At 43.4% G+C, this 25,940-nt stretch overlaps 1 protein-coding gene across 6 annotated transcripts in view; it reads right to left on the reverse strand.

Annotated features, from left to right (window-relative positions):
- EPHB2 (EPH receptor B2) overlaps positions 1 to 25,940 on the reverse strand; it is an 805,310-nt gene that overhangs the window by 171,881 nt on the left and 607,489 nt on the right. For all 6 annotated transcript variants that reach the window (XM_078643038.1, XM_078643040.1, XM_078643037.1 and 3 more), the window contains exon 5: positions 5,741 to 6,076. In XM_078643038.1, the coding sequence (XP_078499164.1) occupies positions 5,741 to 6,076 (336 nt within the window). The remainder of the gene's footprint in view (positions 1 to 5,740; positions 6,077 to 25,940) is intronic.

Genomic DNA, 25,940 nt, shown 5'->3' on the forward strand with positions numbered 1-25,940 from the left:
CTTAAGAATTCCATCTGCAGATCGCGGAGGATATTCTGTACATGAGACTACTACCCGTGCACTCATTATTGTAGGCAGCTTCTTTTAGAGTTTTTAAATATATGGTTGACTTGGGATTTCTTAACAATCTAACCCAATAAAGACCTGGGGTTAAAGCTGCAGATTCTGATATTGGAGTAAAATTTAACTTTGCATAAGGTGCCGCTAGGGAGGTACATGACCCCAACCTCAGCAGAGCTTTTAGGAAGTTGTCCTCGGCCACTTGATGTGATTGCATGTTCGCATACCCCCAGAGCTCCGCCCCATAGAGGGCAGCCGCCACTGCCCTGTACTTGTAAATCTGCAAGATGACACTAGTGCTTCTGGCACTGGCTTTATGTCTAAATTTCAGCACCACATCTGCAATTTGTCACAAGACTAGGGCTGCCTTCTGCACATGGTTGCTCCACTGTAGATTTCCTGAAAAACGGATACCTAGATAATCAAACTGCTTGAACATTTCTAAAGGTGCACCTTCAATCATAAGGTTCTGCTCCAAACTGGGAGATGACCTTAGTACCATACTCCTTGTTTTGCTACCATTAATAGTCAAGGACTTCTTGGCACAGTACTCCTCAAAGCACTTTAATAGCCTATGAGTGGCATTCTCTGTTCGTGCCATTGGTACTGCGTCATCCGCATAAAGTAGTAGTGGTATCCTTTTTCCAGCGAAATTGCTATATAAGCTATATAATCTTCCTTCAAGTATTCTGCTGCATCATTCAAAGAGACTAAAAAGTATATATATATACACGATACAATATGCATTTACCTATTATTATTTGTAACAGTGTAAATTGGAATGCCATATAGTATTTAAATCTGTTTTCTATGTTTACTCCATGTAACCCAATAGAATGGTAGCACTTGCACTTTAAAAATCAAACAAGCGCCGTCACACGCTGTCATGTGATCAAGGCTCCACGGAGCCGAAACGTTATGGCGGAAGCACTGAATAAATAATTTGGCATCCTAAATACCTTGGTCCGTGTCTGTTCCTGTTCGCTGCTGGGAGGAAGAAGCCTCGGCATGAGGGAGACAGAGCTGCATATATATATGTATATATATATATATGCAGTAAATCTCATTCCCAGAAAGAAAGAGCAAGCAGAGACCCAAGGGGAAACAGTTGGAGACTTTATTTTGCAGAGTATGGCGGATGCATTTCTGCCCGTAGATAGCCTTCGTCAGCGCCCAAAGCCTCCTCACAAGATGCAACACTCAGCTGATAGGTCCCGCCTCTTTTGAACCCGTGATAACAGGTCCGCACCGCCCCTCAGTTCGTCAGCCAGCACACCTGTGTAGTACCCGGTAGGTGGAGGGAAACTACAGGTCCCAGAGTTCCCAATGTCAGGTTCCTGGAGGTGTTGCTGGGGGGATGAAGCGATAGTTTGCTCCCTGTGCGTGCGTGCGGGAAGCCAGGTGTGCCCTCACAGTTAGAAAACCAAAATGTGATGATTCTTTAACGAACAGCTTCGCAGTCCACAAAACAGCGCCTCCTCAGCTCCCCTGTACCGCTTCAGCCATGACGTCCAGGGATTCAAATAGCAGGGACTGCAGTGACAATGCACGTAGCCCAGCGCAAGGTTGCAATAACCTCACAACTGCCAAAATTCTTCCCGGGCTCCTTGGCGGGCACAGGACCATCCAACCAACTTTGGCAACATACAGAACTGAAAAGTTCAAGCCAGAGAAGTCCAAGCCCAAAATGAAGCGGGGGTGCTCTGTAATGCGTCTGTGGCTGACGCATTGAAATGTGCAGTAAATCTCATTCCCAGAAAGAAAGAGCAAGCAGAGACCCAAGGGGAAACAGTTGGAGACTTTATTTTGCAGAGTATGGCGGATGCATTTCTGGCCGTAGATAGCCTTCGTCAGCGCCCAAAGCCTCCTCACAAGATGCAACACTCAGCTGATAGGTCCCGCCTCTTTTGAACCCATGATAACAGGTCCGCACCGCCCCTCAGTTCGTCAGCCAGCACACCTGTGTAGTACCCGGTAGGTGGAGGGAAACTACAGGTCCCAGAGTTCCCAATGTCAGGTTCCTGGAGGTGTTGCTGGGGGGATGAAGCGATAGTTTGCTCCCTGTGCGTGCGTGCGGGAAGCCAGGTGTGCCCTCACAGTTAGAAAACCAAAATGTGATGATTCTTTAACGAACAGCTTCGCAGTCCACAAAACAGCGCCTCCTCAGCTCCCCTGTACCGCTTCAGCCATGACGTCCAGGGATTCAAATAGCAGGGACTGCAGTGACAATGCACGTAGCCCAGCGCAAGGTTGCAATAACCTCACAACTGCCAAAATTCTTCCCGGGCTCCTTGGCGGGCGCAGGACCATCCAAACAACTTTGGCAACATACAGAACTGAAAAGTTCAAGCCAGTTAAGTCCAAGCCCAAAATGAAGCGGGGGTGCTCTGTAATGCGTCTCTGGTTGACGCATTGAAATGTGCAGTAAATCTCATTCCCAGAAAGAAAGAGCAAGCAGAGACCCAAGGGGAAACAGTTGGAGACTTTATTTTGCAGAGTATGGCGGATGCATTTCTGGCCGTAGATAGCCTTCGTCAGTGCCCAAAGCCTCCTCACAAGATGCAACACTCAGCTGATAGGTCCCGCCTCTTTTGAACCCGTGATAACAGGTCCGCACCGCCCCTCAGTTCGTCAGCCAGCACACCTGTGTAGTACCCGGTAGGTGGAGGGAAACTACAGGTCCCAGAGTTCCCAATGTCAGGTTCCTGGAGGTGTTGCTGGGGGGATGAAGCGATAGTTTGCTCCCTGTGCGTGCGTGCGGGAAGCTAGGTGTGCCCTCACAGTTAGAAAACCAAAATGTGATGATTCTTTAACGAACAGCTTCGCAGTCCACAAAACAGCGCCTCCTCAGCTCCCCTGTACCGCTTCAGCCATGACGTCCAGGGATTCAAATAGCAGGGACTGCAGTGACAATGCACGTAGCCCAGCGCAAGGTTGCAATAACCTCACAACTGCCGAAATTCTTCCCGGGCTCCTTGGCGGGCGCAGGACCATCCAAACAACTTTGGCAACATACAGAACTGAAAAGTTCAAGCCAGGGAAGTCCAAGCCCAAAATGAAGCGGGGGTGCTCTGTAATGCGTCTCTGGCTGACGCATTGAAATGTGCAGTAAATCTCATTCCCAGAAAGAAAGAGCAAGCAGAGACCCAAGGGGAAACAGTTGAAGACTTTATTTTGCAGAGTATGGCGGATGCAATTCTGGCCGTAGATAGCCTTCGTCAGCGCCCAAAGCCTCCTCACAAGATGCAACACTCAGCTGATAGGTCCCGCCTCTTTTGAACCCGTGATAACAGGTCCGCACCGCCCCTCAGTTCGTCAGCCAGCACACCTGTGTAGTACCCGGTAGGTGGATGGAAACTACAGGTCCCAGAGTTCCCAATGTCAGGTTCCTGGAGGTGTTGCTGGGGGGATGAAGCAATAGTTTGCTCCCTGTGCGTGCGTGCGGGAAGCCAGGTGTGCCCTCACAGTTAGAAAACCAAAATGTGATGATTCTTTAACGAACAGCTTCGCAGTCCACAAAACAGCGCCTCCTCAGCTCCCCTGTACCGCTTCAGCCATGACGTCCAGGGATTCAAATAGCAGGGACTGCAGTGACAACGCACGTAGCCCAGCGCAAGGTTGCAATAACCTCACAACTGCCGAAATTCTTCCCGGGCTCCTTGGCGGGCGCAGGACCATCCAAACAACTTTGGCAACATACAGAACTGAAAAGTTCAAGCCAGTGAAGTCCATAAATATAAATATATATATATATATATATATATATATATATATATATATATATATATATATATATATATATATATATATATATATATATAAGAGTCTCAGTACAAATTGCACGATAATGGATTAATGATAAAGTTGCTTGTGGTTTTACAATTTCTCAACAGTAAATCGACACCAGTAACATGCTATTATAAGTAAAAGCTGATAAAGTGGAGATCTACACTGTAGAACCGATTTTTCTGATATTCCCAATCTAATGCATACATTTACCACCTGATCAGATCATGTGGGGTGAGGAAGAGGAATGTGTGGGCGAGAGCGAGGAAGGACAAAGCTTTTTCAAATAAAGTGGAGAATGAAGCTTGATTCCTGCTGCAAACATAGCCTCAAACGTTTCTTTTGCCTGGAATTACCAGCCAGAAAAATCGGGTATGATTCTCCCACACCTGGAAGAAAGCACGTGGAACAACCAATTCACTAGGTCCTAGATGGAGGAAGATTCCATGGAGTAATTCAGCTCCTGATTCAGAATCAGGGCTTTCGAATGTTATCCTTCCATAATTCACTATTAAAAAATTCAGGGTGTCTCCATTGCTAAAACCCATGTAGCTACACTACTCAGCTGCTTGCCCGGAAACATCGGCTGCACTGCTTGTGGACTGTTCTGACTGGCAACAACATTGTGAAATGTGCAGCAGAACGCATGATACTCTAGTTGTGTGTGTTGGCTAGATCCGCATTTCTAAACCTCAATTGCCCCAAAGCAATTTTTTGAATATAGGAAAGTAAAGATTTTATGTGTGAAATTTTTCCGCTTTTTCTGGACGTCAAGGAACAACTCACTGATGGGTTCTAAGAGAGTGGTCAGCACCAACTAAGCATGGTAGGTGTTGGTGTAAATCTCAATAACTGGTTTACTAGAATCCATATGTTACATATTTTCCAACTCTAGTCTTTGGGGACATGTACAATCCTCTAAGAGAAGACAAATGAAATGTGATGGCTGTGTTACAGCCCATGGGGTGTGAGTTTAGAAGACCTAGTCCAGTTCTAATGGAACCCTGTCAATATCACCCCTCATCCGAATAGACAGACACAGTGGATCTGAAGTACTGGGAAGGTACTTCATATCATGTAAAATAATACCCATTGACAAAGAGAATGCACCGCTATAGAGTTTCTTGGAACTGAAATGGTATAGCCGGGAGCATGGAGAATATGTCTACAGGAGCGCGCCACGCTGATTCATAGATGGTAAGACGAACTCATTTATCTTGCCTGACATCAATGAGAAAGTGAGGCTTGAATGGATGGATGAATGTGACAGCAGATAAAGTCATGGGCTTCTTGAGGCACCGGGTATCATAGGTCTTGACCAAGTCTCATGTCTGTTCTTGATTATATCTGAGCTTTGATTCTCTAGCGGCATTCACTCGCTCTCTAACTGCAGGTCCCATCTGACCATCACTTGGGGGTTGAAGCAGATGTCTCTTGAACAGTCTTGTGTCTGGTGTTTGGGGAAGATCGGGGGACTTAGCAGCACAGCTGTTATTAAAAGTCCTGAACTATGAATGTGGAGTATTTGCATTTTCGCTGTTGTCAATCCAGGACCTTTTGCAAGCACAACACACACGCAAACAAACGCACAGGGCACAGCATATGTCACATAACACCGTCAGCAGGTAACCACCTTGGATTAGACATTGGGCCACACCCAGCAAGCCTTCATCACATTTACTTGTCAACAGCAAAACATCAGCTCTTCCCACAGACTCTGGTTTGTGATGTAGTCCTCAAAACCAGTCCTCAAAACCAGCATGGAAATGTACCGAAACCCACTGGTGCTGTGAGGTCAGACCAATGCCAGAGTTTGCATTCCATATATACACAATCCAGAACTACAGCCTATACATTTTCTAATATTCTGTTGTCACAAGTAAAATGGTCTTACCAGCCTGGTTTGTGGTGATATTGACAGATGAAAACTGGGGTGAGAGTGGGCTTTGATCGGTGACTCCATTGACCGCTTGGATCTCAAAGGTGTACTGTGTGTGGGCCAGGAGGTCACTGATGTAGACTCGGGGTTCCGTCAGGCCCAGCTGCCGGGGTGCAAACTGCACGTTATCCCCACAGCGGGTGCAGCCACCCCGGCCAGAACCACAGCTCTTACAGATAATGTTGTAGACAAGGTCCTCCCGACCCCCTGAATCCCGAGGTTGGCTCCACTCGAGCATCAGCGAGGTCTCGTTCACACTGGAGATCACGTTTTGAGGGGACGAAGGTATCGCTGGTTGAAGAAAAAAAAAAGAACAAAATGATTCAGTGAAATGTACAAACAACAATACAATCTGTACATTCAAAGAGCGAGAAGACAGTGCAGCAATTAACATCCTACATTTTACACATTCTGAGTATGCTGCTACATTCCAAAACACTTGTTTGCATAGGAATTAAAATTGTAAATTGTGCGCAAACACCACACCCCGTGCTATTTTTTCTAGGTCAATTTCGATAGCTGTAACCTGTAGACACCTGTAGACATGTGTCTGGTATATTCCGATACACGTGGAATGTTATGCAGAATGCATCAATTCTGCACCATTTTTCTTAAGAATACTCGGAAAATAAGTATTTAGCACTCACAGTAAATACGTCTCTCTTTTGTATTGGTAAATACGCCACCCCATTCTATCTCGCCTGTAAATGTGGCTTGTGTATTTTTTCAGCATAAAAGTAGAATTCAAAAGCTAAAGTTGAGACTTAGGGGCCTATTACGATGGCGGAAGGACCGCCACCCCCAGGCCAACGGTGAGGTCCGCCGGCCCTGCGGACCGCGATTCTCCTACTGCCAGATTACAATGGCAGTGGGATCCAGACCACGGCAGAGGCAAAGCCAGTCCGCCACGGAACCACTGCAGGCAATCGTCACGATTGCCCTGCGGAGCAGTCTGCATCCATAAAATAGTGGCAGTGCCTAGGAGCACCGTCCGACAAATCATGATGAGGTCTCCAGCCAGTCTTTCCGCGGCGGTGCAACTGCTGTTGAAAGGCATGCGGAGTTTGGTTTTGGGGGCCCGTTGCGGGCCCCCCTTGTGTTGGGAGGGAAGGTGCACTGGGGGGTACCCATGGTACCCACCCTCCATTTCACTGCACCAAGATGCAGGCACAGTGTAGTGCCTGCCACGTAGTGCAGTGAAATGCTCAACATGCTCTTTTTGGCATCGGGCGGTGCTGCTGTCACCATCGCCGCAATGTTAACGGTGCGGAACGAAACCGCCGCAGTGGCGGTCCCATCAAAATTGGGTATGCAGGACCGCCGCATGCATGGCAGACGGTCCCGGTTCACACCACCATGGCGGATGGAGCCAGTCCGTCCACCATCTTAATGAGTCCCGTTTCTGTGCTCAAGAAAAAATACACATTTATTGTGTGACCCAAGAAAAAAATATACCTGGGGGTATTCAGGTTAGTTTTTAAAAAAAGCTACCTAGAGCAGATGAGCAGACGGAAGCAAATACATTCGAGGTCAAATTAACAAGGTGATTTCCGTATTCACATAAAAACAAAAAAAGGACTAGAGTGTCAATTATTGAGACCGTAAAAACAAAACATACCGGACTGAAAATGTCTTTCCTTTAAAGAAAATCTAAAATTGCTTTGGACCTATGCGCGAGATTGTTATGAGCATTTTTTGTTAGGTAGAAGTCCAGAAAATCATTTTTTATTTTAGGACTAAAGTATTTGCCAAAGTATTTTTTGGGACATAGAGAAAGAAGTATCAACTTAGGAGCAAGCACCATGTCTTTTATAACAACCTGTTAAAAATGAAAGCGAGGTGACCATGAAGTGTGAAGGTCATTGTGGACTGTACTGCGTGATAAGGGGTCTAGTTTAGTGTGGTTATATATGTATGCTAAAATTGATAACAAAGGGATGACTTATCTGTCCAGCCTTGAATAGAAGATGTAAACTTCATCTTTGGGATACTGACATATATTTTTGTAAAGTTCAACCTTAAAATGTTTTTGCCATTCCTTAATCCTCTGGGTTTTTCCATAAGTAGCCTTGAGAAAAATCTTAACAATTATACCTATAGTTTGGTATTTCTTTTCTTAGAATCTCCATATTTACTACACACCAGTCTCAGTTAATAATGCCCTTGGTTTATGGTCAGTCTACACAGTGGGTCTGTTATGTTGTAATAATAACACATTCGTAGAAAGTGCTGTAACCCCAAGAGTATTCTTGCATTGGATATGCTCCATGCAGAATATTTGTAGCCTGAACCCCTCATATTATATTAATTTAAGTCACAAAAAGCCATATTTGTAGAGATTTATGAAGGAGATGTGGTTTTTGTAAAGACGTAAATTCAGAGAGGGTGAAATCCAATCTTTGTCTGCTGGAAACAGGCACAACTATTTGCTTTATTCTTCCGGATCCAATGGATTGTGAGCTGAAAGGCCAAAGATGTACAAAGGGTCCCAGCATCTCAATTATTTTGGCTTGAACCTACACTGGCCCATGGTGAGAGAAGACATGGTCAGTAATGGAGATACTTGAATATCATTCTCTTAGTTCTGGAAAGCCAGCGTAATGCTGCTTTGGAAGGTTGCGTGGGGAAAGTGCACAACATTTTCAACCACCTCCAGTCATTTCATTAGACATGTTGGGATTGTTAAATAAAGGGAACTGCTGTAATCCACCTGAAACACAATGATTGTTTGGATGATTGATTTATATCACGCGAGGGAATTAGAGGGCAGATTTTTGCACAGCATCTTCAGTCAGACAATGTAATTTTGTTGTTTTGGTTTGCCAAGGAGAGGATCCAGATGAATGTAAATCCCAGATTCCTTACAGCAGATACTGCCAAGGTATGGGCCAAAACCACTTGGCCACCAGTCACTGACCAGAAGGAATTGCTGACTCACACAATCAAAATTTCAGTTTGGGTTGTGTTTAGTTTCCAAAGCACAACCATGGAGAGACATGGTTACGCCCTAAAACTTGAACTGACAGCTCTTCAATTTCTCTTAGCTATAAAGATCGATAAGTTCAATACGATAAACACACGTTTTAATTACCCACTGCACAAGTCCCTCGTATGTTTGCCTCTACAATCTCATCTCCCCATCTTTAGCCCTACAGTGTGGGTCATATTGGGTCCCCGGTGGCCAAGAAAAGCTGATGCCTTCACACACAATGGACAAGATGAAACCCCTCAAGGGCTCAGTGACCAAACTTTGGGCTTTCTCCTCACAACTAGCAGCCTTAGCTGAAGAAGCAGAGGGAATCCTTAAAACATTATAATTTAGGCATAGTAGGTATACTGTAACACGCCAAACTGCAGTTCATGGAACTATTGCGCAGGACTTGATTTTAAATGAACTAAAACTGAAAGGGATGTCATCCTTCTTCTCTGTCAAGAGGGCACATCAGCCCGAGACTGCTTCCTGACCCTAGATAGGGTGATTATTTCATGCATCTTCATGTTCAGGTTGATGCCATCTTCACACCTCCATAGTCCACAACTCTTTGTGGTGGAAGTCTTATAAATCCTGTTATGCTGTGACTTCTTGCAGCCAGTTGAACAGCAGTGTTGTACCTTTAAAGCAGCAGAGCGAGAATTCAGAGAAATATATAATTCTGTTCTATCGCCATGAAAATTATTGCAGAGGGGAAGACCCGGCACCATCTATCACCCATCAAAGTTTGGGACTGTTTTGTGGGTTAGAACAAAAGCCAAATCAACAAAGCTGACTATTCAACATTCCAGATATTAATTAAAAAGTTAGGGAGAGGAGGAGGTAATCCCTGCCATGAATTAATTAGAAACGCAAAGTGCTAGATCTGGCATGTGGATACTGGTATGGAACCAGATGGGAGTTCAACGATGAACCTGCAGGTCCAAGCTATGGGGCCAGAGGGCACTGAGACAAGACAACTCTGACTCCGAGGTCCTTGGTGACGTAGGAGTGACAGGAGACAAGAATAAATATACATTCGACATCTGAGAGACTTGAGCTGAGATGCACCTGATGGACATGAGTCTCTTGAGGGCAGGACCCCCGGGGTGTGGTGTTGGTAATGGTCACTATGCTGTCCCTGCCAATGGACTCCAGACACAGACACCAGAGAAGATTTCAAAATCCAAATGTGGAATGTCAACTTGATAGGCAGCAAGATTAAAAGACGGGTGGTGTTTCAGGCACATTAAGAGATGTGAACCACATGTGGTGATGCCCAAAGAGGCCCATTTGGTGGGACACAGGTTCAGATATACAGGACGAAAAAAACTCAATTCAGTGGCTCATGCAGGCTTCATCCAATGGTCAAGAGAAGTGGAGATCCTTATCAAGAGAGCAATACAGTTTATCCTAGAAAAAACATGGGGGCTCAATGGGGTGTTAAGCAACTGTAAAATGTAGTTGCAACAAGAAGATGGATTTTATACCAGTACTAGCTTACCCGTCGCACGTTGCTGCGATTTCCAAAGAAAGGAAATTCAAGGAAACACGTTATGATAACATTCAATTTACATTGTGTCATTTTTATTGAAACATATTCATTTTAATATTGTTGTTTTAATTCTATTTATTTATTGGAGTGCTTGTGGATACACGATTTTTTGTTTTTCCGTTTGGTGCGTGCATCAGTATTCGAAAGATTATGAGGGCCCTGGGGGGCGATATTTAAAAAAATGTTATGCCAGAAACCTTCGCGGGAGTATACTCAACAACTTCCCAAAGTTTCCTGGCGATCGGATGAATGGTGTTTTAATTCTATTTATTTATTCGAGTGCTTGTGAATACACGATTTTTAGTTTTTCCGTCTTGTGCGTACATCAGTATTCGAAAGATTATGAGGGCCCTGGGGGGGCCGATATTTAAAAAAAAATGTATGCCAGAAACCTTCGTGGGAGTGTACTCAACAACTTCCCAAAGTTTCATGCCGATTTTTTATTTTTATGTCTTGTGCGTACCTCAGTATTCGAAAGATTATGAGGGCCCTGGGGGGGCGATATTTTTGAAAAATTTATGCAAGAAACCTTCGCTGGAGTGTACTCAATAACTTTCCAAAGTATTCATGGCGATCGGATGAATGGTGTTTTAATTCTATTTATTTATTCGAGTGCTTGTAGATACACGATTTGTTATTTTTCCGTCTGGTGCGTACATAAGTATTCGAAAGAATATGAGGGCCTCTGGGGGCCGATATGTAAAAAAAAATTATACCAGAAACCTACGCGGGAGTGTACTCAACAACTTCCCAAAGTTTCATGGCGATCGGATGAATGGTGTAGTAATGCATAAAGGACAAACAGACAGACAGACAGACAGACATTTTTATATATATAGATATATGCCCCATCCAGTACGGATAGTAATTCTGGTCTGGAGATAATGGATACGTTACTCCTACAAAAGACCAACACAGTGCTCTTAATAAGAGGATATTTTCATCTGGTGAAGAAGCTTTATACGGACAGGTCCATTAATAGGACTGACGGAGGCAAAAGAATAAAGAAACTGGACAGCTTTGCTTCTACAATGGGGTTAAGGAAGCGACATCAGGGGGATCCATCAATATTCTTTTGATTTGGGTTCACACTACTTATCCTCTATTTTAGTTTACATTTTCAATCTCAGATACAGCATTTACGTTGAACACGAGAAACTAGGAAAGAACAGCTACCCACATATATTATATGGAGGATGGATGGCAAGAGACACAACACAGGCAACCTTATATCACAAACAGAATAGATAAATGGGGTGGGAGGAGAAACTAACACTAAAAACCCTCTATGGCTTGGCATGAGACTCAGCCAGATGACAGAATTACCAGGCTTTAAACAATCGGATGCCATTGGACTCTTCGAATTTGATGACGTCTTTGACCCACATGTCATGGTACCATTTACACACCTCTGAGCAGAATATGACATGGCCACAATGCAAATATGCAAATACTTGCAGCTACACCATGCGCAACAAAAGATAATCCATTAAGGGAAGGAAACACATGAGGGATTCCCCCCTGGAGAGGAGACTACTGGATGGATACAGGACTAAAAAACAATCTCGCACACATATACTACACAGATGAGGAACACATAGTGAGACCTCGTGTGACTATGGGCACACTGGCAGGGAGACACAGGAGAACTAGAAGATGACGACTTGAGGGATGCACTACAATTTGCCAGAGAAGTAGTCATGAAGGCGAGGTTCCAGCTAATTCAGTTGAAAATCCTACACAGAATATATTACACCTGAACATGACTACAGAAAATAGACAGAGCTAAATATGGCCTAAGCCTCTTACAGTGTGGCCATAGGGGCACCTTATTAATTTACACACATTATGGGGCTGCCCCAAAGCCCAGACCTTTTGGGTAGGAAGTAATATATAAATTAGAAGAAACCACCGGTATATCTACTGGGGCGTATCGCACCAACTTTACTGGGAGCATGGAATGAGTCTGTTGCAATATCATACAACAGATTAATGATTAAACTGGGATGTGTTGTGGCGAAAAGAGAAATTGTCCAGAGATGGGGCAGCAAAGCAGGTCTAAAACTGCAAGACCTGATGCAGGGAATGGAAATATGTAGGACAATGGTGAAGAGATGGTGTATGAGGGAAGAATATGCGCCCGTAAATATGAGAAAATAAAATATGGGGAGGATGGTGCATAGGAATGTAGAGAGTAGTGGTGATCGAGAGGTGGAAAACACAACAATGGATTAGAGGAGGTAGCAAAGGGCATAGACGAAATTAAGAATCTAGAAGGGTATACTACACAGGATCCAGTCTATGGACAGTCAACTACGGGGGGACCTGCGCCAAACTGACAGATGTAGTCTACATTGCAGAGTGAGGGTGGTAAAAGGGTGTCAAAAGGGGAGAAAGGGTGCACAAATCACTGGATTTTGTTTGTCTTGTTGGAAACTTAATAAAATATTTGTCTTCTGGCATGACTTAATCAAAGAGAAGAGAGATCCAGATAGATACGTGAGGCAAAAGCTAAATTGGGGAAGGTAGTCTGGGAAAACATACAGATAGTGGGAATATTCAGAGATTATCTGGAATCCCAGTGCACATTGTGTCTGGATTTCGCTCCCAACTCCAAAGAAAGCTTTATTGAGGATTTGACCCAACTCCATAATGGAAGAATGCAACACATTGCGGGGAAACATAACATCTCAGGAAGTTGCAAATGCAGCATCCATGTTGAACAGTGGTAGGTCCTGGGCCTGAACGGATTTTCGTTGGAACTGTTTAAATTAATGTATGATGCTACAATGCATACATTTACAATGCATGCCTTTACAATGCAGTTTTTACAACGCAACATCCTTTACAAGCATTCTTTTACATAGCATGCCATTACATCGCATTTTCAGAAACTACCTTTCGGTCTGGATAAGGGGTGACCCATTTATTAAGGGCCTTAGGTATTAGGGAAACTGAGAAACCTGGATTTGTTTGTGTGCAGAATGGCCTGCTTTTATTTGTCATGGATCTCTTTCCTTCCCTGGAGTGCCTTTTGCATGTTATGCATATTCTAAGTAGTCTGGTTTCAAACCAACTGGCAAAAATCCATGATCTTCCAATTGGCAAAGTGGGAGCCCTCAGCCTCATTGTTCTGCTCACTACAGATATCGACCCAGAGCTTAAGATATTTAGCCGTGATGAAACCTATTCCAGGGAGCCCCTTATGGGAACTAATATGCAGCTTTATTAGCCAGCCTTAAAAAAAATGGATCAATGTCGGAAAATGCCGCTATCGCCTATGCATTGAGTAGCCATGATTCCCTACCTTAGTTCCTGTATGTGCTGCAGAACACACACCATAAAGCATCTTTGTGAAGCTGAATGAAACAGTTTATATGCTACTCTAGGACAGAGGGGTGCCCAGAATCCAGGTAGCTACTCTGTGTTGAGGGGTGTATTATTAGGTTATTGCATTGCCGGATATAAGAAAATATTACTGGGTTGCCAAATGATATTAGTATATGAGTGGGCGTTTGCATCTCTACACTAACCATCGACATATATGGATCGATATGTGATGGACAAGGAAGGAAATGTTGTGCAACAGTGAGTAGGGAGATGATCAGGGCCCGCTCAGGTAGTCCTGAAAGCATAGAAAGTGGTGCTGGGGTCCATGGGGAGGATGAGGACAGTAACCCCTGAAACGCCATTATGGGGGAGTAGATTAAAAAAAATGGGACATGATTGTTACCTCGAAGGATGGGAGAGGTCTGAGAGAGAGATGGTCTCAAAGCATTTGCTATGCTTAAGGATACGCAAACCAGGAGAATCGGGATACATAAATATGTGCAACTTAGGCACACCCAATCTTTTCACATCAAGGACTTAGCAGACATCTAGGGCAGCTCTTGCCTGGAAAATAGGCACATGTCCACTCCCCTTCTTAAGAAGGCAATCTTTCAGATGTGGAGGCTGTTAATTAATAATGCACCCAATATGCTAAACAGATAGAAAGGGGAGTGGGATTTGGGAGGTAAAGGCCTTTGTTTAAGCTGGAATGATGGCCAATACGTGCCAGGTTCAGACTGGTGCAGCCAGAGTTCCTCCAGCATATATACTATACTAATTTGCAAAAACATAAATGTGGCATGACACTTTATATCTGATGGGAAGTGGGCATGAGGGGATATTCCTCCATATCAGTCAGTCAGTCATAAACCTTTATTCAGCCAAATCGATAAAGCCATACAAGTGTAAAAATTAAGACAGTTGAAATGCAAATGTAAAACAAATACAGTCTGCATCCAGATAAAACGGTTATCATCACCTTACTTCCTTCAAAAATGTTAAAAAGCGTATTTCTTACTTAACTTAATAGCAGCAACGATATTGCCGGACAGAAAAGTAGTTTAATTATACTAATCCCTCTTTATACGAGGTAAATTGTTTATCTATTAGTATAGGTCATACAAAAACACCTTCTAAAGATATTGTACGGGGAACAAAAAATAAAAAAATGTGCAGTTGATTGGACAAATGTACCATCAGATAGGGTGAGAGTTAAACCACGTAAAAGCTACTCGAACGTGAATCGTGTTGAGTCAACCTAGTTAAGTAAAATCTATGCTCTGGGCTAACAATCTAGGATACATAAGGTTCCAAACCTACAGTTGTAACAATTTCCAGATACTTATTAACTGAGCTCATGTCAAATAATCTTCCTTGTCTTCTGTCCTCTCTATGTGATTTGAAACTCTGTTATTTCCTTAGACTTGGGAGTAATGCCTTCCTGTATATCAAATACATGTCTAAGTCCCAAGGTATAAAGAGTATCTGTCACATACGTCAGCCAAGGATAGCAAGCATATTATCTAAACTGAGACAGACCGATAACACCTGTCTGGAAAATTCGGCCCTGGGGTTGTGCCATAGCTTTAGCCACAGTAATAGTGGGGCAATGTTAATTTGGTCCTCCACAAAGCCCATACCCAGTTCTTACAAACACATTAAACTTGACGTGGTTTTTGGGATGGCTAGGAGCCTACATAAGAAACAATTTTCGGCTACCTGTAACTTCCCTTGGACAACATGGCCCCTAACTCCAGCTCCATAAGAGCCAAATGAAAGGCATTTACTTTTCTGCAGCTGGGTCATCTCCTTAATGGGCTAATGGACTAATCGTTTGGCAAATCTACAAATTTAGCCACATTTTGACCCCATTTTTTGCTCTCTCTGAGTTATGAATCTACCCCAAGTACCATTTGCTTCTAGAAAAATCCCAAGATATTTAAAAACTGTACCTTTTCTATTGGGGACACCCCTATACATTTTTTTTTTCGATTCAGTGCTTTTCGGCCCACATATCATAACAAAAGATTATTGTTGGTTCACTTTGAGATTAAAGTTGGTCATAACATCATGAAATCCATTTAATAGATTTCGAAGACCATTTGCGGGTAAAGCTAAAAGAACTACGTCATTGACATAGAGCAGAACTGGGACTGGCTGTGGACAGATTCTGGGAACATCCTTACTGTACATACTTAGGGCTTCACTCAAAGAGTTAAGATAGAATAGGAATAAAAAAGGGGCTAAGATGCAACCTTGCCTGACCCCTCTTGTGACTTTAATAGGTGCAGTACAATCCCCATTCTTCGTAAAGCAGACTCTTGTTGTAGAATCCTAGTGTAAGCATTTTACAAGATCTAGAAGGGAAGCAGCTATACATGCTTTAGCCATCAAGTCCCACAGCAGGTCCCTATCAACTAGGTAAAAAGCAAAGGGGAGGTCCATGAACGCCACCTGTAAGGCACCTCACCTGGCTTTGACATATGTACATGTACATGTAAGAATTAATGCTTGTTCCATAATTCCTAGGCCTGGGTTAAAACCGTATTGTGTTGGTGAAAAAAAGGAATTTGCCTCTGCCCAAAATTATTTGTTCAATAATACACAGCCCAAGATCTTGACTGTGGAATCGAGCTGTGAGATTGGGTGGATAACATGGGCTCTATGACGGCTTCTCTCCAAGTACCAATCACCTCTCCCTTCACTGCTGCTCTCAAGACATGAGCAACAAGAGTTGCCCAGAACTCCACATTATGTTTAAATAAATCAATGGGAATCCCATCCGAACCTGGAGGTTTCCAATTAGCGCCACTCTCAGCTGCCTTAATAACAGATTTAAGGTCTACGAGGTGTGTTGTCCTGTTCTCGTGAGAACCTGGGAGGCCGGTCCTATGAACCATTTGGCCCTCTCCCTCAACATTATTTCATTTAAAACTGAGGGAAAATGGTCAATCCTTTCATGTTCAGTAATGTGACACTTAACACTACAGTGTGGGCTTTCCGATAAGAAGGGGCAGTTGACTATATCCCAAACGCGTCTAGTGTCTTTCTGAAGAACTGCTTCATTTAAGTCATCCCATGCCTTCCTTGAAATCTCTTGTTTCCTATTCTGACTGGCCCGCTTGTAGGTATTTCTTGCTTCCCTGACATCAACAATTTTATGGGGCATTTTGTTGGTAGCCGACTTCAGGGCTTTTAGACCTGCAGTAAATTCGAGACTAACCCATGTCTTGGTGGTTATTTGACAAAAGGCCCAAGGAAATTACTCCACATATTTCCACAAAACTATCGAGCATTTCAGAGTGCTCTGTCTTTACGGAAAGGCAGCGAACAATATCCCAGGAGGCCTTCATGACCAATTTGGTAAAAAAAATTGATGGATCGGTGGTGGCCAATTCAGCCATAACCCTTTATTTCTTAAATAGCAAACCATGGGCGCTGTCCTGCAAGAGGCTCCTCTTTAGAGGGAAATAGACAAGCTCAGTGCAATAAGGTTGTGATCACTGAAGGGGAGTGAGCACACCTCATTTCTCATCAGATTCTGTGCCACGTCCCTTGATAGGAGGATAAAATATATTATGCTGCCCTTGCCTCTTCCTGTAAAGGTGGTTAGATTTGTTGTAATAGTCCCCTGAAAATCTGAGGCAAAGGTACGGTTATGTGATAATACCTGATGATTTAAAGCGTCAACATAAATTGAGTGAGTGAAATTGGTCATGTCATGGAGAATCTGCATATATGTTTGCCACTGTGCTGACATTTTGTGATATTGAAGTCACCTGCCCATGTTATCGAAGTAGAGTTCCAGCGTGAAGACACAAAGTCTGAAACTAATTTCCCCATCTCATGGAATATACCAATCGGGTTTGCTGAGAAAAAAATTACATATAAGTTGGTTAAAAGAATATTGAACACCTTAGGCAATTTAGAATGTATAATTAGATAACAGGACCTTGTTGCCAGTGTTTTCACCCTTACATTCCAAATGGAACATGCCACAAACACGGCTAAACCTCCCTTTCCTCTCCCTGCTGCTGACGGCGTAGCATCGCAGCAATAAGATGTAAAGCCATTTGAAGCTATGGAATTTAGAGCCTGTGTCTCCTGACAACATACAATGTCAAAGTTATCTATGAAAGACAGCCAGTCCTCGTTATTAGGTTTCTGGCGGATTCCCACAACGTTTCATGACAGGAACTGCATGCCTCGGCAATCATACAAAAAGTTCTTTATGTTTGACTTAAGGGCTAGGATGGCTATGGCACCAGCATTTCCCCCTGTACACAGTCAGTCTGTATCCTCTGGTCCACATAGGACCCCTAACTTGTTGTTTAAGGCTAAGTGGGAATTCGGCTGCGGTCACGTTTGAAGGGTACTGTGGGGCCAATTTGGTTTCACTATAATTGGAGCTAGATGTTTGTGTTTACTTGGTCCACAATATCCCCAGCCACCTTGGGTTTTCAGATGTTTATTATGACTGTGTACCCTAGTAGATCCTCTCCAAGGGTTCAATGCCCCCACATGCCACACAAATAAAATCAATTGACTAAGGTCCCAGTAGCATTTACTGTATTATGGTGCCAGTAGAGACCTTGTTTTTGAGGTGCACCTGTTCATTCGCTGACTCCTGGTGCCAAACTAGGCACGTTAGACAGAATGATGACATAAGGGCAGGAGGCTGGGGGCAGATCGATCACCGGAAGGGGAACTGAGTTGGTGATAATCTGCTTGGCTGACTTCTGGGAATGGTTGGGGCCACTGAAAGTCCATCATTTTAGGAGAGTGAATTTGAGGCTGTACCTAGAATTCAAGAGGAGTTAAAAGTGCCACCCCCATGGCAATCCCACCTAGACGTATTACGTGTAGCAGATACTATGACGGGTTGCGAGTGAGGGAGCAAAGGGTTAGTCAAAGTTGCAGGTTCATGGGATGAAGAATGAGCATCAGTGCAAAGTGACAGAACCCTTTGTGTATTTGTGGAGCAACTGGCTACTTGCGTTGCTATTTTATCCATGCTGGCCTCGAAAGACATAAGCCGATCATGGCTAGGTCAAAGTTTAGCATCTAGCCAATCACTGATGCACCAAGTTACACAGTCCCCGGACTTATCAGCAGGAAGTGCTGAAGGCGATAGCTCACCTAGTACACTTGAGTCCAGTGCTTTTTTGAACATGGGTAATTTCTGTTTGGAAACTTTCTTCTTACGCTTTATCAGTGGACCACTGGACCGGGGTCTGGTTAACTAAACAGAATAATCGGACTATATTTGGAATCAGGCCCTTCTATCATACTACAGGTAGGAGGACTAAGGTCGAAACCCCTCATGGTAGCCTTCTTTGTAATGTCTGCCAGGGTTACTCAGTGAGTATAAACGCGGGTTTCATCCATTTCCACAGTGTTAGCTCTACACGAAGGGGTCAAAGGTAAATGAGGGATAGCAATGTTTTCCGTTGTCATGAAAAGACGTCACTCTGCAAGTTTAATCTCACTGGACACTGAGTCCACAGCCCTCACCAGAAAATTGTCTATGGTTGGATGAGGTAGGGGGTATATTCGTGCTAGGCAGGGGGTTAGCTTTCCTCTTCCCCATTTTATCCACCCAAACAAACAAAAGTACCTTAAGATACTGGAGGAAATAACCGGCGATGTCTCAGCCGTGGATCCTCCATCAGTTAGTGAGGCAGGTCCTGAGGTCCAAGGCCAAGAGGAGGGTCCCACCCTTGCCTCTGTTGGGCTATGAGGCCCAGTATTCACCCGGGCACACACCCGTACGGGACCTGTGTGCGTCCCGCACTGTGGGGCTTGGTAAGCTCTTTTTAAAGCACGTGCCTCCTCTTGTCCCCGACCCGCCTCAAAGTAAAGAAGTCTGGGGGACTACATCCCACCCCAGACTGGCAGCACAGAGTCAATGTTGGCGGACAGAGAACCACTCCATATAATTTGGCAAGTCCATGGGGTGGGGAGTGTCTTCAGTGGGGTGATGTCATATCTGGCAAGCGTCTCGGAAGCCTTCCTTGAATGTTTCGCCAAGATGGCAATGCTAAAAAAATGTCATGTCTTTGGGATGATGGTTGCTAGAAGGGATGTTGCCAGAATGTGGGGAGGCCATATTGCACTGCAGATCAAGGCATGGGAGAACAATATGGACTGGTGTATTATGGTGGGAAGGATGGTCTACAGCAGCAGGGGGTGTCCCCATAAATTGTAGAAAATATAGTAGAAATGACAATATTCCGTTGCATAATCTAGATTGATTAATCCAATCCTACGGATGCTGTTATGTTTAGTGATTCCTCTACAACAATTGTTGACTATATTAACCAATATGTGACAGCAGACCCCAAACAGAACGCACCTTATCTGTATATCCCCTGGTATTTGACATAAAGAAGAATTAGAAATGTGCACACAGTATTTCACACCCGATGTCTAGCGTAGTCCAGAGAGGGACTAGATAAACATGAATTCATAATACGGTGCACCATACAACATTTCTCATATAAAGTCCAGAGTCCAAACAAGACGGATTTCCAATTAGTAAATAAATCTTCTTTTTATTTAATTTCTTGTTCCAAAAACTCATGTTTGTAAAACAGCCAATGCATTACGTCCAACATAGTAGACTTCTTCAGGGCTAAATAAAGCGTAATCAGAAATTGGTAACAATATATATATATCTTTGTCCAAGTAGTAGATCATAGCATGATAAAAGGTCCCATACTATAATTCCACTGTGTCCTGAGTAGGAGTTGTTTGTTGAAAAATAATGGTGTGGGCAAAAATATCACTCAAAAAACCTGATCCGTTTGTCGTGAAGTCGTGAAGCATCCATATGGATAAGTTATATGGGTATCAATAAAACCCCAAATAACTGACACCCGTTTCAGTGGCAAAAGGATAACGTTAAAAATGATCAGCTAACAGCCACCAGCCGCAAGAGCGAAAAAAGGTACTAATGACAACATGAGTACGCAAAGTTGAGACAGGCTGTCGATGAGCCATCTAGATTGATTTATTTTCCCTCCTGTTTGTAAGTGCTCTTTTGTGTTCATAACTCCAGTCTAGCCACACCCAAAGCATTTGGTAGACTCCTACCTGTAATGAGAAAGGTGACTGAGTTTCTGCATGACTTCCCTCATCGAAAAGGGTACCTCAGCGTTCTCTTAGGGCATCAGGTCACAACTCTTATCTCATACAATCAATAATTTGGATTCATGTTCAAAGCGATCAAGCACAGAGTGAGTTAGTAAGAAGAATGTTGCCTGGATAAAATGGTTAATGAGTGTATCACTGGGTGGATACATGAGCAAGCATGAGCAAGCAAATGAGTGAGAGTGAGTGTGCGGTATGTGAGTAAAACATAAACAAAAATACCCCCATAGAATAAACAAGTTAGTGAATGGGCAAGTGAGTGAATATGGCATAAAATAGCTGAGTCTGAAAAGAAGTGAGATATGTGAAAGTGAGATCTGAGTTGGCAAGTTAGCGAGTGAATGAGTGAATGCATGATTGTGTAACGAAGTGAGTAAATGAATAAGCGATTGACTTGGTGAGCGGGCTCACTGAAAGTCTAATGGACAAGACTGTTTCCAGGAAAACGCCCCAGAAATTAAAGGCGCAGGGCTCCATTACAACACTCATAACACAGCTGTGAGCACTTATGCTCTGGCAACCACAGACTACCATTTGCAAAGAAAACAAGCCCAAAAATGTCCAGGCGCAGCACTCCACGTGCCTGTAATTAACTGGGATCAAAGATAAACAAGCAATTTCTTGTAATATAAAAAGGAGAGTAGGACAATTATGAAAAAATAACATATTGATCCCTACAGCATTTCTTTCTCACGGCTCTAAGTAAGGAACAAAAGATGGAGATTCTGGGGTGAGCGGCGGAGAAGCCTCAAGTATTAGTGAAAGCTGCCATTTTGAGGTGAGGCAGAGCTCTCAGGATTGGGCTGTACTAGAGTTGGTCACATGATCAGCTCTGCCATGTCTATGTCTATGTAGGGATATTTATAAAGCTAACTGCTACTCCAAGGTGCGTCCTGGCGCTGATTGCCGAAGGGTGTCAGCGGGGGCAAGAAGGAGCTATGGGCTTGAAAAAATACACTTTTTCAGCTTCTTCCGAAACATGGGCGTTGACTTGATGCTTCTAAGGGTCTGCGGCAGTTTGTTCAAAAGAGACGGGTCCAGAAAGGAGAGGGCCTTTCCCTCTGTCTTAGCCTTCTTGACACATGGGGTACTCGGGTGACTGACTCTTAACCCGCTCTACATGTGTTCTGGTTGTATGTCACGATATGGTTAGCAAAAATTGTGTCTGCCAAAAATACTACATTCTAAATATCATTTAAAAATATTGCTCAATTCTGTGTAACTGTTTCATTGTTAATTCCAAAGGGACATATTTTGTAAAACATATGTAGGACAAGGTATGCTGAGCCAACCTCTTGGGGTGTCTAACTTCCTGTTCCTGCTTACCCGAAGAGTATGGCATCTTACCAAGATAATTCTTTGCCCAAGCATGAGATTACATCAACCGTGACATGGTGTTTGCATCATCTCGGAAACATGAAAAGAAGCCTTTAGAATGTAGAAGAAGGAGTCAAAACACCAGGAAAGTAAACACTAGCATAACAGCAAATCACATTTGGGTAAATCAAGACTATTTCTTAATCAAGTCCATTGCGGGCGGGAAACCACAGGGTGGAGACACAAAATCATTGAAATATCCCCTTTTAACATCTTGTTGTTCCAGTGATTGTATTTTCCCCAGACATTGGTCAAAATTGTAGCTTCTAACCCCATGTTTTCTCGCCAAAGCTCCTCTGTGCAGGTCACGCATAGCCGATCCTCCACATTTAAACAAGCACTGGAAAATCCAATAGTTCTGGTAGTCTTTTAATTTGTCAATACTTATTTTATTTTGTCATAGTTTTTGCAAGGTGTTATTGTTGGGGAAGCTGCCCCCCCCCCTAATACATGTAATAAAAACATTAGCTTGAAGGAAAAATATTTTCTAGTCCTATAAAGAACACATTACAATAGTAGTCTCTGACACTGCATGGAGCTAATGTGTGTGGAAGTGCTCATTGTGAAAGAGCAGAAAGCTGTCACTTTCACAGTGAGGTTAGACAGTGGGCTGACTCTTTGCCTATGCTGTATTGACAGATGAAAAATATGAATGACACAACACATTAATGGATGAAAAGAGCTGGCTGAACGCCCCTATATTCAAGTATATTATACGTATTAATTTAGTAAAACCAAAAGTGTTGACTACACAGACCCAAAAAAAAAAAAAATCTGTTGGTAGAGGTCTGAGGGCATCTCTCGGCACAGTTACAGTTACATTGAAAGTCCCCTCTGGTGTTCAGTGTGAGGCCTACTGCTAGGTACCAAGAGTGAAACTGAACACCGTAATTTTAAACTACTTCTAGAGGTGGGCCAACCAACAAGTTAACAAGAAAACTCGAGTCAGTGGTGAGCCAATGGTCTGGCTCGGCTCTAAGAACCCATGCATGAGCCGAGCTGTGAAAGTATTTGGCATGTAAGTCATTCAACAAATATCAAGCTAAAATATAAGGGAGTTGCTTCAAAATGTAAAAAAAAGTGTATCCTTTAACATGTGGATGCTTTTCAGTACTTAAGGTTATATCATAGCGTATTTATTGAAAATGATAGTTTAAATATTAATATAAGAGCATTCTTACAATCCCCCTTCACTCCTGACAATGTCATTAGATAATGAAGAGGCAAGTGAGCTGTTATGTGTACTCGTCATACACTGTGTAGCTTTTTTTATTGCAGACAGAGCAACTTTGTTGTCTATTAAGCAAAAAAACAAGACGTTTTTGTATAGCGTACATCCTGAAGCACCAGGATCGCTCAAATATGATAATAAAAGAAAAGGAATATTGGTGAAAAAATATTTGTCAAGGATCACACAATTTCTTCAAGCTTGGAAGCCGGGATTTCTTGTTTTGCACTGTGCAATGCGGCCAATAGATGAGTATCTGTTTCTCTCATGTCCTTCTTACATCAAAGGTTTGTCATCAAACCTATGTTTTTAGTACTAGGTGACACTCTTAGTGGCAGGCAGCAGTTACATGAAAGCTCGGCTCGTTTTGGACTCGAGGGGTCTTAAGGACCTCAAGCTAAGCCAGAGGCATAGCCAGGCATTGGGCATGAACTTGGCGGGAGCTTTCAGTGGCTTCCCTACCTCTAGCCACTTAGGAAACGTGTCTCTGATTGTTGAACAGCACTGGGCTAATATCAAATAACTCATGTGTATTATATACAAAAAAGTGTCAGCTTCTTACATAATCTGAATCTTGATTCAAATAGAAAGTATGTGCAGATGTTCACATAAGTTGATGTCACAGCTGCCCAAAGAAAGCAAAGTGTGCATATTTATTTGTTGTATGAAATCATATTAAGTGAAGAAGGGAGTTTTCGAATGGAATGGCTATCAGTGTGGATCCTATGAAGCAGAAGGAAATGTTACTTATTTGTAATATATTTCTACATCACAGATACCCTTACTGATACACTTACAAAGCTTTTCCCACAATGTTTGTCACGTGTAAACTCTCACCTAGGTCAGTCTGGTAAATATGATGCAATAAATGTGGAAAGGTGCATGCAGCATCCCATTTGTACAGTAAGGGTAGGGGAAGGTACTACGTTTTCACACTGCAAATTATTTTTCATGAGATAAAATGACACAAAACCTGGCCCAAACTGCACAGATTCTCAGTAATGCATACAATCCTCACACAAAGGGTTAGGGCCACAATCAAAATAGTAATGTTACCCTGTGTACGCATGAGGGTTTTATATAAGTGTATAAAATATGGAAATGATTGCAAGTTGTAGGTATGTACCTGTAGGTGGTTCCGACATTTTGACAATACCCAAAGGATCGTTCCAAAATGTGAAATATGTCTGCCTTTGGCCTTCAAGTAATATTTATAAAGAAATCATAGGTTTAGCAAAAAAATAATTTTTTTTAAAAAGAACTGCCTTACTGTTAAGGTGAGCCCACCCATGTTATTCCACCTCAATCACTGGTAAGGATTAGGGAGGATGTAGCATGAACGCTAGGGTGGCTGAGGGCTCAGTATCCTAATTAATTAACACCTCAGGAAACACCAGTGGCAGCTGATAGAGATGGCGAGCGGAGGGGGTGCGGTAGGGAGAGGGGAGCTGGCGGGAAGCGCATGGGAGAGCGCGCAGCAGGGGGGTTAATAATACGATTTTAAAAACAAGACTTACCTGGTGCATCAGGCTGCCTCGCGCTCCTCTGTTCCTAGTCCCAGCAGCCTCTGGGACAGCATCAGACTTCCCATCCAATCCCCACGCTGCTCTCAAGCTTGGGAGCAGGGTGGGGATTGGTCTGAGCGGGCGGGGAAACACTCGCTTCAGGCACAGGGAGTCGGTGCTGTTTCTCCTACCCGGCTGTACAATACAGCCGAGTTGGAGACACCTAAGTGCGCATGTCAGTTTGGCCGGCCTGAAACGGCCAGCCAAACTGACATGTGCACTCAAATGTGCACATTTACCACCCGTCCTCTTCCCTCCCATGGCCTGCCCCTCCCTGCACATGCTGGCTCAGAGCCAGCACCTGAAAAATAAAACAATAGTACAATATTGTTTTATTTTTCAGCTGTTGGCTCTGAGCCAGTGGGGTGACGCTCTTCCACCATTGCAGAGGGGCCACAGCTGGGAAACACTAAAAAAGCAGTATGTCCTTGACATAGCCCAGGCCAGTCAGGGTGCCCAGTATTTCTCCTAAAGCACTGGTTATGTTTGTAGATCTTTAAAGGGCCATACGAGGCTCATGCAGTATTCTTGAATGCCAAGATACGAAAAAGATGTAGAAATATTTCTTTGACCTGTAGATGCTCACCCACGGGGGACTGCTCAAGTACCTTGACATATTGACCCAAATACCCAAAAACAGTGATCCAAGACATACATGTAGAAGGAAGCCATCAACGCCTCAATTCATGCAAGCAGTGTATGTGAAGCTGAAGTATTATTAATGTTGCAAAGCAAAGTTAAATTGTGTTCATGCCAACAATTTCTTCACTTTCTTCCATGTTTCCTTAATTTCAGGCGTTGATTGCTTCCATCCCCATTTGTAAGTGATGGCATTCGAATATGCATTGATCAGCATTTTTAACAGGGAAACTTAGGCATGACCGCCAGAGAAAATATACATCCTCAGCCGTTGGAGCCATTTTGAGGTATAATCTTTTCATTGAAGACTTAATGGCCCTGCCAGGAGCAGCAGGTCA

Source organism: Lissotriton helveticus, chromosome 5_1 (assembly GCF_964261635.1).
Source record: "Lissotriton helveticus chromosome 5_1, aLisHel1.1, whole genome shotgun sequence".
NCBI lineage: Eukaryota > Metazoa > Chordata > Amphibia > Caudata > Salamandridae > Lissotriton > Lissotriton helveticus.